The 14438-nt window shown below is 41.7% G+C and overlaps 1 protein-coding gene and 1 long non-coding RNA gene across 2 annotated transcripts; one reads left to right on the top strand and one right to left on the bottom strand.

Annotated features, from left to right (window-relative positions):
• Positions 1-5263: 5263 nt before the first annotated feature.
• LOC127754765 (PHD finger protein At1g33420-like) lies at positions 5264-8910 on the top strand. The gene is made up of 5 exons (XM_052280339.1): positions 5264-5863; positions 6684-6804; positions 6934-7152; positions 7275-7862; positions 7949-8910. Exons 1-5 carry the CDS (start codon positions 5443-5445, stop codon positions 8775-8777), a joined length of 2178 nt encoding a protein of 725 aa, XP_052136299.1. The 5' UTR covers positions 5264-5442; the 3' UTR covers positions 8778-8910.
• Positions 6342-12371, bottom strand: LOC127754766 (uncharacterized). The gene is made up of 5 exons (XR_008012895.1): positions 12206-12371; positions 10143-10208; positions 9432-9491; positions 6901-7131; positions 6342-6762 (listed from the first exon to the last, which is right to left on the bottom strand). It is a non-coding gene; the product is annotated as an uncharacterized LOC127754766 (long non-coding RNA).
• Between the last annotated feature and the right edge of the window lie 2067 nt (positions 12372-14438).

The following is a 14438-nucleotide window of genomic DNA, read 5'->3' as shown; positions in this document are numbered from 1 at the left end:
GAAGCCAGGTCATTAGGGGTGGCAATTTCCCTAGTGGGTCCGGGGACCCACCCCTACGGGGACAGGGGCGGGTGCTGATTTCGACCCGCGGGTGAACCGTGGGGCCCCGGGGATGTATTTTAGACTATTAACACTAGCATATTACACACAAAAAGCCCATCTTATATAAAGCAAAACCCTAAATTTCTCACCCATTCCACCCTATCTTCATTTCCTCACCCCCACCTTGGCACCTAGCCGCCACTCTCCATCGGCGTCGGCGCGTCTCCCTCCGGCAAACCGGCAGCGGCCAGGCACGAGCGGTGGTGTGTCGGTGACTGGCATGTGCATGCGGTTGTGTCGACGGGAGGGGGCAGCGCATCCGCGATGGTGGCCAGGGGCGGCACATCCGTGTTGGCGGCGAGGAGCAGTGCATTGTCTCCCTTTGGCGAATCGACAGCAGCCAGGCACGTGCGGCGGCGTCAACGGCCGGCCATGCGCAGGCGGCTGCGTTGACAACTGGGGGGCGACGCATCCACAACGGCGTCCAGGGACGGCGCATCTGCATCGGCGCGAGGAGCAGCACACCGACGACGGCGGTAGTGGCACCTAATCCCCAACCACCCCACAGCTGCCGCCCCTAGGCCCCATCCCCAACTGCCGGCCATGCATCCTCAATTCCTCATCTCGTGGGCCACCTTGTCGTCGTCCGCCATCGTGGCTGCCCTTAGCTGTTGTGGACGCGTCGATGCCTCGAGCTGTACTCACCTCGTTGCCGGAGCTCGCGAGACGCCCATCCTCACTGCTCCTTGCTCGTTTCCCCAGTGGCCAAGCCGGGTGGTGCGGGCCCTGCTCACCCGCCGGGTCCCCTGCGGGGGCAGGGACAGGGGATGTTTTCCACCAGACCACCTCTGCGGGGCTGGGGCTGGGGGTGTTCCAGCCCAACCCGCCCCCGCCCCGCCCTGTTGCCAACCCTACATGTCATTTGATGATAGAAATGGAAGGTCCAAGCGGTTCATTCATTCTTGAAAAAAGAGGGGGCCGAGCCAATTATTCGTATCAACCCAAAAATGATTCATACAAGTTAAATCTTCTAATCATGTATGTACGGCAAAATTAACCATTATTTTCCTAATGAAAAGGGCTGCAAAATTGACTGTTTACCTATTCCTCTCATGTTTTGTTTTAATTTATGTCTCTTGGAGCCCGTAAAGGGGTGAATCTTACATATGAGAGCCACGAATCAGGCTTAGGTAAATGCCGTAATGGTGCTCTTTTTCTAAGCTTGCTAGATGTTAATAGATGAAGATGGTTCTCAAGATAGCTGGGCAAGTACTATGTGTAAATGCGGATGTGTGCAGGGGCGAAGACAAGGCTGGAACAATTAAGGCTTAAGCCCTAAACTTGCATCCTAAATTCCTATTAGATTCTCTCAAATTTAGTGAAATTTACTAGTGATCATGCACGTGCAATGCACGTTTTTTTAATATATGTTGTTACAAAATAAAAATTATTGTTGGTTCATTTCTATCTCTATTGAGAATGATAGTTACAAAAGTGACAAATTCCTCCTAAACAACTCAATTTTACGTGATAAATAAATGATAAATAATAAGGGTCTTCATTCGAAAGTCAAATCTTTTATGTAAGCAAGTTCGGCCCTACGTAAAGATTTCCTGGCTCTGCCGCTGAATATGTGATATGCGCCCATGTCACATATGGCCCAGGTTGTAGTGACACCCACTTGGGCCTCCTCACTCCAGATGGGCCTCCAGGTTGAGGGAGACGAAGGTCCAAGCTTTCTCCCATCTCCTTTATCTTCTGATTTTTCTTCATTTTCTTGTTTCTGAAAAATCATGGAACTTTGCACAACCGACCTCGTGAAGCTTATCAACAACTACGTGGTCGATTAAGTTTTAAGGCTTTGTTCGACAGCCATTGCTCCCAACTTACCTTCCACGTTTTTCACGTACACGTTTCCTAAACTATTGAATAGTTGTGTTTTTCAAAAAAAAATTCTACAGAAAAATTATTTTAAAAAATCATATTATCTTTTTTTTTAAAGTAGCTAATACTTAATTAATCATCATGCTAATGAATCATTCTCTTTTACGTGCGTGAAGGAATAGTTCCTAACATCATCTACCGATTACAGCCTAAGCCTGCCATCCAGCATCTTGCTAGACCGTGGTTCCTTGAATTATCCGATCCAAAGTTGACTCAAAAGTCACACACCATGAGACCAAATAAATAGTTTCTGTGCACATATATCATAACCTAACCGGTCATTAGTCAAATATGTGCATATGAATAGGGGTGGGCATAATAAGATCGAACGAAAAAACCGAGACAGAGAAATTTGGTCATTAGTTTAGTCTCAACAAGCAAAAGACCGAAATTCATTCAGTCAATTTGGTCAGTGGCCTCGGTTAACCAAATTGACCGATGTATCTAAATTGTAATTTGTGATGTACTGCATGTCATGTGAAGTTGACAGCAAGTGTATGATGCTTGTGATTCATGCTACCTGATCATATCTTGTGATATATTTTTTGGTGTTTGATGTTACCTATTATCTTGTATTTTTGTGATACTAGAAAAATGCCCGTATTTTAATCGTATTATTGTTAGATTTTTTTTATCTAAAAAGATTTTTATTTGGATAATATTTATATCTAATTCTGAACCCTTATTGGGATGATAGCCATATCTTGTGCGTTGCTTTCTTATGTCTGACAAAAATTCTAAAGCAATTAGGAGCATGACTCTCGTTCTAAGATAGCATGCGAGTTTTTTAAAGGATTTCTTATATGACTCCTTATATATTTTCAAAAACAAACAAACTTAAAAACCGACTCAAATACAAATGACGTACCAAAGTATCGGCAAAAACATCTATATTTTTTATAATAGTAGAGATATAATTGACAAAAGTTGTCTAAAAAGAGGTTAAGTGCTTCCAAAATTTATCATTGCAAATTTTATCTCTAGAAATTGGCGTAGTTTGGTCAGGGTCGAGACCGAATTGGCTGGTCTTAAAAATTTTGTGTTGTTATTTGGTTTTCACTTTTCAATAACCGAACTAACCAAAAGACCGAAAGACCGAAGACTAATACCGTATTTATAACTTCATGTGCTCCTTATACAATTATACAAATAGAACCATAGAGTCTAGAGATAAGATACGAATCCAAGCAGTCTTGGTTGTCTTCGTGTAATACTCTGTCTGCCCTTTTTAAGCCAACATCTCTATTTGGGGTTTTGTTTTCCTACATGGCATTATATGTGATATTATGTGCACTCTATGAGGTAACCCATATTTTCTACATTGATAGCGTGCACAGAGCTGTTCCACGTATATTCTACCCAATTTCACTTAAAAAGTTAAATCATTGACAAAAACTTTTTATGGTACATTAAAACATATACTTTGGTTTTGAATATTTGAATTCATAAATTATAATTGAAACTTTATTATAATAGAAATTTGGAAAATTCTACTTGAATTTAAAACTTCCAACTCAAAATTTTAAACTCATTGCTGTTAATTTTAAACACAACTCAAAATTTAAAACTTTCGACATAGATTTAAACCTTTCAACTGAAATTCTAAAAAATTCTACACTAATATTTGAACTTTCAACTTAAATTGTGAAACTTTTAACTCATATTCTAAAACTTTCAACCTAAATATTTATCTATTATCATATATCCTTGATGGTTTAATCTGAGATGACCGATCTAATCTTCGAAAGAAGAAAAATAAACCAAACCTCATCTTCTTTTTTTTTTAAAAAAAAAACACCCAACCTATCCCCCGTTAATAACAGAACCTATCGGCATTACTAGTACTACAGCGCACTGAACCGGCTTAGGGGGTGTTTAGATCCATGGGTGTAAAGTTTTGGCGTGTCATATCGGATCTATGGACACACACATTTAAAGTATTAAACATAAACTAATAACAAAATAAATTATAGATTTCGTCTGTAAACTGCGAGACGAATTTATTAAGCCTAATTAATCCGTCATTCGCAAATGTTTAATGTAGCACCACATCATCAAATCATGGCGCAATTAGACTTAAAAATTCGTCTCGCAATTTACACGCAATATGTGTAATAAGTTATTTTTTCGTGTATATTTAATACTCTATGCATGTGTCTAAACATTCGATGTGACAAGGTGAGGATAATGTCAAGAGGCGAGGATTTACAATATGTTTCCTTGTTCATATCCAGTTTTATTTCATTAATCCCTGTTTGTATTCAAAGCTTGAATCCTTGTTTGTATTCAAATTTTTTTATAAATTGCTTATAACCAAGATCGGATAAATTAATAATTATACGGATTTATGTTGTAGCCGATGAAGTAACTCGGGTAATTTAATATAACATATCGGTTATAGTTCCGATACAACCTTATATATAGAATATCAAGTTGTAGTTAAATCTATTAAACAAATTATAATCCCAACAGATCAAACCAAATCGAGACAGTGTGAAAATTTTAACAAGCTTAATATATTTAAAGGCTTGATATGCTCGTATAAGATGATAGATATAACAGATTAAGCAAAAGACTACATGTAATCTTAAAGCAAAACAGTTAGGGTTTAAAGGCTCAATCGTTGTAATATATTTTCTAAGAAAATTGTGGACATCGTATTAATAATAACATGGTAAGTATCAAGTTTATCACTATTTTTAACTGTACCAAATTTTATCATCACTAAAATGTTTGGTAGGCTAACAAGCCAAACACATGCTTACCATCGGTACAAACCTAATTTTGGTAACTATAGAAGTTTCCACTCTTAAATCTCTAGTCTACCCCCATTATGGTTTCCCCTTTACAAATCTAATTTTGGTAACTATAGAAGTTTCCAAACTTAAGTCTCTAGTATACCCCCATTGTGATTTCCCCTTTACAAATTAGGTAATAAAAAATATGCCAAAAATTATCATTACCAAATTTCCTAAGCCCATCGTTACTCGCAGGCTTGCATACCAACGGGACCATTCCACGGCCCAGCCCGCTAACCCCACATTAACACCCCAGATCCAGCCCGTACACGCAGACGCGTAAATAAATGCAACGCAGCCATGTGGGCCCCACCACCCGCCCGCGAGACCTTTCCACTTTCCCAGTTCACACCCTGCAGCTGACGTGTTCACTTTCGCTTCGCGGGGGCAAAGTCGTAATTCCACACGAAACCCGAACCGACCTAGTTGGATTAACTTACGATATCCACCTCGTCTATAAAAATACACGCCCCGCCTCATCCGATTCCAGATCCGAAACCCAAACCCAAGAAAATTTCCGCCGAAAATTTTACCAGATCCCGCGCGCGCGCGCGATTTTCGCGCGCTTTCTCCTCTCACCCTCTCCCCCTTCCCTTCTCCTCCCCCATTCGAAAATTTTCAAACCCCCTCGGCGACCAAAGCAGAGCGCGGGGGGGAGATGGCGGTGCGGAGACGGGGGGCGTCGGCGGTGGCCGTGCACGGCGGCGGCGGCCGGGTGCCGAAGCGGGCGCGGGTGACGGCGGAGCCGTCGCTGCTCGACGTGCGGGCGTTCCCGGGGCAGAAGGAGGAGGGGGAGAAGCAGCCGGCGCGCGGCGGCGGCGGCGGCGGCGGCGGCGGCGGGAAGAAGTCGTCGTCGTCGTCGTCGTCGTCGTCGACGTTCCGGGCCCAGGTGAGGGGGTTCCTGGCGCGGTGCGCGGTGGCGGCGCCGGCGTCGGAGGCGGGTGAGTTGTCGCCGGGCATGTCGTCGTGGCACGTGGGGTTTACCACCGCCGGCGGCGAGGCGGTGGCGGTGATGGAGGTGGTGGAGGAGGAGGTTGCCAGGGCCAGGCGGGTCTACTGCGAGCACTGCACTGTTGCCGGTGAGTTGACTCAGATGCTGCTTTCGAGAGGGGATTTGTTGTGTCGCTAATCTCAGATCAGATTAGGATTACTTGACTTCTTCTTTTTTCCCTTGTTTTTGGGTTTTTTGGGGTGGTGGAATTCATGGTGGCAAAGGCAGAGTTTCCATTTCTGATGTCTGTAGTTTGCAAGTTTTTCTGAGATGAGCGAGAAAGATATGCATGTTTGGTACTTTCTTTCTCTTGTGAAGTTATAGTATGTAGAATTTGGTCAATGCAAATAGCAGATTTATATTGGTATCCTCTGAAATAACATAAATCATGTCATATTATGTTTGAATGAACTTGGATTGCCTCTGCAATAAATTGGGAATGTATTTAGGAGGATGAAAAAAAAAAGATAAATTGAAGTGGAGGAAGAAAAAATTTACTATTTGGGAGGATGGAAAAAAAGATAAGAACTTAAGTGAAAAAGAAAATTGATGAAGGAGCAGTATTTTGGGAGGAGAAAATGATATAATTGAAGTGCAAATGAGAAAAAAAAAGTTTGAGGGAGGTGAAAGCCCGTTATTCATGTATCTATATTTCATTCACACTTGAACTAAATTCGTCGGAATGCATTAATCTCTGCAACGTCTGGATTGAACTACGCAAATTGCTGCCTTACATACATTGTAATGTTTGCATGCCGGTTGTGAACTGAACAAATCTAGATGTTATTATAACTATTCCAGCGCTATAAAATGAGCTGGATTGATTGATATATAGATATGTTTGATTGCTTATTATTGCAACTCAATTCTGGATGAAATCTAAATTTACTTGCCTTATTGTTACATAGGCTGGAGCAAGCACCCTGTTTGCTCCAAGAGGTACCACTTCATAATTCGCAATGAGAATGAAATTGGCACCTCCAAAACCTGCAGGCGTTGCGGGTTCATGGTGGCACCGCAGGAAACAAGGTTTGGTTTAATCGGCTTCTAATTCCATTGCCAATTTTCATCAATCAGGAATTCGCAAAAGTTTGTATGATTAGGGAAAGAAAATAAATACTCAACTGTGTGGCCTCATCTTGTGAATGTTGTCCTCAGATGTCCGTCCTGCAACCACGTTGGCCTCTCACGGGATGATCCGGAAGATTGGGACTATGTGCAGCTGGAGAGTCCACGGCATCTGCTGCATGGCATAGTCCATGAAAACGGGTTTGGCCACCTTGTTCGGATTAATGGCCGTGAGGGAGGCTCCAGCGTCATGACAGGATCCCAACTGATTAACTTCTGGGATCGGCTCTGCAGATACCTCAGGGTCAGGTAAAGTGATGACTTATGATTAATGAACTCAACACAAACAAAGCCAATATCATTCAATTCAACACTTCTAATTTATAATCAGCAGATGATACTAACATGTCAAAAAACTTGATAAATTGCAGAAAAGTCTCAGTGATAGATGTTTCGAAGAAGTATGGAGCTGACTACCGAAGCCTCCATGCTGTTGCCACTGGCTGTTCTTGGTATGGCCTGTGGGGATTCAAACTTAGCAGCGGAAGCTTTGGAATCACACCTCAAGACTACTCCAAAGCTGTAGAAAGCCTATCCTCAGTGCCACTCTCTAACTTCTTCCCTCACACCCGATCTCCACGAAACCAGTTACAAAATACCATTGCATTCTACCAATCTCTCTCAAGGCACCCTCTCACCACAATCCGTGAACTGTTCGCCTATATAATGGAGCTTGCCACCGGCAAGAGTGTGCACAAAGAGAAAATGGCATATGATGCCAATTATCAAGAGGAATTCCCTGAAGAGGAATTACAGCGAGCAACAAACATTGCTCTCAAAATTCTCCGTGCTGCAGATAGATGGGTTGCTACACGGACACTAAAGGCAGTTACATCCCATCCAATTGGTTCGCCACAGCTGGTCGATTACTGCATCAAGACCCTTGGTGGTACAAGAACCGACGATGGGATGGTTGTTGCAATTCGATGCAACAGTGAGATGAACACTGTAGAGTACAGGTTGGTGGCTCATATCTTTGTTACAACTTGCATGCTAACTAAGTGCTTGTTTCATGATCCAAATTCTAACTACTATCTCACTGCAGGCTTACGACTGAAACCCTCTTCCCAGCAAACAACGTGTGCACCCTAACCCAAGACCACCTATTCCGTGACATCAAGTTCTTGTATGATGCGCTTCTCTACCCATACACAATGCATCCTTATATGCCAGAAGAAAATTATCAGCATGCCAAGAGGTCTGCAATGATCCTTTTGGACTGCAAGCAATTCATCAAGCATTATGATCTGGAAGAAGACTTCTTACCTCAAAACCCATCCCAGTTGCACATTTGGTGCCAAGTGGAACTAGCTGACCAGGTTGATGATCCACCTTGTATCCCAACAGAGCTCATAACTCTTCCACAGGCAGCAACTATCGCTGATCTCAAAGGGGAGGCTGCGAGAGCATTTCGAGACATCTACCTAATGTTACAGAGTTTTGTAGCTGACCAGCTTCTTGATTGTGCAACTGCAAGCGACACAACACAAATCAAGCTCTTGTTTGGAGCAAAGGGGGCTGTCCACATCAAAGGCAGGTGCATTGGTGGTGAAAGACGGTTTGCAATTTACCGGATGGAGAGGGGTGTGGACAAATGGACAGTTAAATGCTCCTGTGGAGCAACGGACGATGACGGTGAGAGAATGCTATCCTGTGACACTTGCCATATGTGGATGCACACTAGGTGTGCTGGAATCAGTGATTTTGATAGGGTTCCAAAGAGATATGTATGTAAATCATGTAAACTAACCCACAAGCCAAAGAGCAGTGGTCCTAGGCTCATGTATAGTAGTGCACCTAACAAAAGATGTAAGACTGGCACAGGTTCCTTTAGCAATGCGGCTGAAGGATTACTGTGGCCTCACATCAGCTAACATGTACATAACGATAACAAGGATTCATATGAGCCATGCCAGTTTTTCATGGCTGCAATTATGTAAACATTTGTAATGGTAAGTTGCCTGATGTCTCATGAACTTAATTGAGAAAAACTTTATCAGCACATGCTTCATGACTGGTTTCATCCTCCTGTAATGGATGCCATACAGATTAGCATCACTGCAGTTTGTCACATGGTGCTAATAAAGGGATTGGAACGGTTAAATCTACTCTGCAACTTCCACTTGTATCATTCAAATAAATAATTGCAGCAAGAGGTAGAAAATTAACAGAAAATATCTCAATGAACAAACAAGACAAGATAAATGGCATATACTGTGGCTGCATCCAGAATGCCAATGACAGCACTACTGCACTTTACATTCAGTTGTTCATAAATTATTATTACCAAATAAAATAGAATAGAGATATCACCGATGGAAGAAAATGTCATAAAAAATATAAGCTTTTACTTTCATGTTTATTGACTACCCTGTTGTGTAACTGTAAATTTTCAAATGTGAAAGCAGACTGACATAAAACTCCAACTACAACAGTTGCTCAATTTGAACTGTACAAATGCTGTAAACATTTGGTAACTGGTTTCTATAATTTGCTCGGTTAAGTTCATGAAACATCAGATTACTTACCGATATGATCCTTAGCATCTGCTTCATGAACACTTCATCACTGGATTCATCCTCCTGTAACTGAAACAATCCAGATTAGCATTGCTGCAGTTTGTCACATGGTGCTGATAAGGGAGTGGGAACTGTGCAACTTCGATTTACTTCTATACCATGCAAATAAATAATTGCAGCAAGAGGTAGGAAACAATCAGAAAATATCTTAATAAACAAAAACAAGACAATATACTTGTCATATGATACTGTGGTCACAACCAGAATGTCTAATGACAACAATTCAAATCATATAGCCCTGAACTTAGCTCATACTCCTAGATGCATCCAGTAACTGAACTTTGCAGAATATGTTCAGAAATTATTATATTATTAAAGAAAATAGAAACTCAACAATCCAACAAATGCCATGAAAAATTATAAGCTCGATCTTCAATGTTTATAGATTATCCTGTTCTGTAAATATAGAAACGTGAAAGTAGACTGGCATAAAATCCAGCTACGACAGTTGCTTAAATTGAACTGTACAATGAATGAAGTAATAGGATAGTGTGCGCTATATTCTCTAACAAATTCTAGATTCACAATCTCCAGACTTGATTAGATTTAAAGAAAAAGACAGATATATACTGAAAACAAAGTAAGAAGTTAATCTGCACAATCCAGGTAAGCTATATTTTTCTAAAAACAACCTGAATAAAATGAGATGGTTGTGCATACCTCCATTCTTGAAGAAAGCGTTGGTGATTGGAAATACTAACCAGCACAGAAATGAAGAACATGAATCTGATATATAAACAAGCAAACGATCAGGAGCTACAAAAACACATGGAATACTCAAGTAACAAAGCTTGAATGGCATACATTTTGATATATTAGATTCTGTCAAAAAATTAATGGTGATACATTACACACTAAAATATACTAAAATAAAATGGATTAGCATAGCATGAAGCACAGCTGCAGTGCATATGCACTCGCACTAGCAATCTTAGAGCGAAATAGATTAACATAAGATGGTGGGCATGCCTTTGCACTGCGAGAACTAACCAAATACATATCAAAAGAAACTTGAGCAATCAATCATTAAAGATCAAGCCATCATGTGATTCTTCAGATACTGTATGAATTAGATAAAATAGGCCCAACCCTGTTTCCTATCTACTTAGACTTTAAACTTCTAAAATTCAGTACCTTAAAGAGTCACAGACAGTGAAATGTTGTAAAGGAGAAACCTTCTAGCATCAAAGTGGAAAATTGAGGAAACAGCTTAAATATCATGCCTAGGGTGCCAAACTGCCAATGGATTGGAATCCAGGCCGAACCCGCCCCGCTCCATATCGTCGCACAGCGTGCTTCCAAATCAATTCATCAGAGATAAAACCCAAACCAATCCAGTCTAACTGTAGGATCAATCCAAACCAAAGGCAGAAATATGGGTTCAACCCATTCCAAACCAAAACGAATCCAAAAACACTGCTCCACCCATACCGCCGACGAGGATTTTCCATCTTGCTCAGTGCTTCGGTGCAGCTGGTTTCCTTCGCTCTCCCATGCTGCTAGCTTCAGCTGCCATGGCAAGCAGCACTTCACCAGAGATCGCAGCAGTCGACACCGACATGGACACGGATAGGCAGCACGCAGAAGGTACCTGTGGGCTGTGGCTGGCGGAGCGGCTCCCTGCGCTCTAAAGACCCCCACCCAAGGAGAGGAACGAGCGGAGGGGCAGAGGCTGCCGCGGCCACCGCGTGGAACCGGCCGCCGGCGTTGAGATGAGCTGGAGGAAGACGCGACGCTCGGCGTGCATTGATGAGGAGGCGACGTCCAAAGCAAAGGGGAGGGTGGCAGCACAAGGAGTGGAGCCTGGAGCTGTGGACAAGACGGAGACGGAGACGACGCTACGATCCAATTTGGCACCCCTAGAGAAAAAGGCATAATCTAAAACATTTGACAGGTTCCATTCAAAAAAAAAAACAGGTGAACAGACTAGAACAACTTGCAGAGTACACCCTTGTTTGGAAGTGCAGATTTCACAGAACCAGTCGTTTTCCTTTGAAATTACTGTGGAATTCAAGGGTTCTAAACATGACCATAAAAATTGTCAAAAACACACTTGATCCCAATTCCTAATTCACTGCACACCCTAAACCTATATTGCCTACATTATGAAGAAAGGAGAAGCCCTGTGAACATACACAAGAGCATGATTAGAAGCAGACCATTCAGCACAAAATCCACCACTGCTTGGTAAACTAGAATAGTATCTATCCATACCCAAGACATGCAATTTAAACAAAAACATCATCAGCTAACCTAAAGCAACGATGTTTTGTCTCCCCTCTTTCTCTTTCTTCTATGCCAACAAGTATTCCTAATTAGCAACGCTAAGAGAGCACCACTATTAACAACCATTGTATATGCCCTAAAACTTCCACAGTAGCCTCCATCACAATTCACACTGCTTCCTTGTTTGGAACGCAGGAAATCATGCCATATTTCCAACATAACTGAACAAATGCCCTAAACCTATATCGCCCTTGGAAAAATACTTTGGGAATTCATGGGTTCCTACACAGCAGGGGAGGATCCAACTTGGGACATGGGAGTTTGGGGGAACAACTTGTATTAAGAGAGGTTAAGATTCTGAAATTAAGGAGGAGAAGAGCTTCTTCCACAGATCTAGAAGAGAAGCTAGGGTTAACGAACGAACGCAAGCAAATTCCGGACAAAAGTAATCCCGGTGGGAGAGAGAGATGAATCGGAAAGAGGATTTGGATGCTCACCAGGATCTCCTCCCCTGCTCTGCTCTGCTCTGCTCGCTGCTCGCCGCTCGCCGGATGGAGATCGCCGCCCCTCCCCTCCCCTGTTCCGCCGCGAGATGGCGCAAGGAGCGGAGTAGACGACGAGACGGGAGATTATTCTTTTGCGCGAGAAAATTGCAATATTAGGACTCCGTACGCTGTCATTATAGAATGGTTAATTTTTACCGTGTCACAATTGCAAATCCCTTTTTGCGCCGCCTTCATATTAAGGAGACGAGCCAGTATATTATTATGTCTTGTTCTAAATAGAACATGATATGGATTTTCTTTTACACACCTATATTACGTCCCGTTCTAAACTGCAACGTGATATGGATTTTCTTTTACGCCGCCTTTATCTCAAGAGATGAGCCATTAAATATCTACCCTACACATCTATGTTACGTCATGTTCTAAACTACAACGTGATATATATATTTTTTTACGCCGCCTTTTTATCTCAAGGAGACTAGCCATTAAATATATATGTCATACATTTATGTTGTGTCCTGTTCTAAATTGCAACGTGATATACATTTTTTATGCCGCCTTTATCTTAAAGGAGACGAGCATTAGTATCTATGTTATGTCACGTTCTAAACTGCAATGTAATATAGATTTTTTTCTCGTTTCTTATATTTCGTGCGAAAACTTTCTATATAGAAGTTGCTATAAAAAAATAAATAAATCCATTTTTCTAGTTTTTAATAATTAAAATTCAATTAATCATATATTAATGACCTGTGTCGTTTTGGATGCGCACTTAATCTTTATCCTTGTTGAAGAATCAAATGGGACGTTATACTTTAAATGATGCTAATGGTGATGTCCGAGTTTATCTTCAATGTCACAAGGTAACATATGGGGCCATAAGATCCCTGCACGTGAATACTTTTGTTTTGTATATATGGCATTGCATGCCTAATCAATTAACAATGTTATAAACTTATAATTTTTGCTTTTGCTTTTATCTCTGTTGCAACGCATAGAACCTTTAGCTAATTCTTTATAATGATTGGTGACCCACATGTCAATGGTACTCAAAGAAAAAAATACGATGAACTTGATAGGGAATTGTATCGATAGCAAACTCCTCATGCCACCGGCAACCACTAGTTGCCGCTCTATGCACCGCCACCACCCCTCTTTCTTCATGAACCACCATTGTTCCTCCTCTCCACCTTCGCATGCTCAATTGTCATGCCCCGATTTTCGAGTGAGATTAAAAATCATTAAATAATGCATTTCTAGAGTTTATATTAAAGTTATTACAATTAGTCAAATGAAATTAATGAGGGAATTAAAATTTCCTTTAAAAATCATGGCTGAAAATATTTTTTTAATATTCTCCATGTCCTAAAGTAATCCCTGAGATTTCCCGTAAATTTTCTAAGCTCAAGAAGTAATTTTAATAAAACATACATCATTTAATCGATTAAATAAAATAAAAATCAAATTAAAATTCTCTTCCTTGTCCTTGGGTGAATATGAGATGTCCATGTGGCCACCTTGGTGCCGCCCTGTGTGGGTGCCACCATGGCGCGGTAATGGACGAGGAGATTCCTCTCCCTCTCGCCCACTATATAAGTACACCACCGGGATAGACAGACACGCATATGTTCTTCCTTTCGCACATCTTTCTCCTCGGTTCTTTTGTTCCTGCGCTACCACTCTGCTTAGTCTGCTTCCCCGGTTCTGAGCACTTGCGTGAAAGAGTGCTTGGGACGAGCAAGCCTCCGGAACTCCGCCCGCTTGCGCTACTTGCATGAGTAGGCAGGTGATCAAGTTTTTGGGAGCTCTTTTGCGCGACCGCTCTCGACTACAACGTCTACTTTCGGCAACCTCTTCGACTGCAGTTTTGCACTACCACGTCTTCTTCCTCTACATCAACTTTCTGTATTGTCTACTTTCACTACATAGGCATGTCAACTGGAGGAGGCGTTAACGGAGGACGTACAGGCAGCAGGACTGGAGGAGGCAAGAACGACAACACCAACAGTGGCAACAACAAAGTCTCATCCAACAACGGGCCTTTTCCGGGTATGTTATACTGTTCACCGCATTGTTAAACATGTTGTTAGATGATGTTTATCTTGTTATTAGTATGTTCATGTTTAGCATTATCACTAGATCATTCAACTATACACATGTCATGTTTAGTATAATGTTTTTTTTATTATAATATGCCGAATAATGACCATATTTCCAATAATTA

This window comes from Oryza glaberrima, chromosome 11, assembly GCF_000147395.1.
Source record: "Oryza glaberrima chromosome 11, OglaRS2, whole genome shotgun sequence".
In the NCBI taxonomy this organism is placed as follows: domain Eukaryota; kingdom Viridiplantae; phylum Streptophyta; class Magnoliopsida; order Poales; family Poaceae; genus Oryza; species Oryza glaberrima.
The sequence above is the reverse complement of the archived record's forward strand: the minus strand, read 5'-3'. Positions and strand labels throughout refer to the sequence as shown.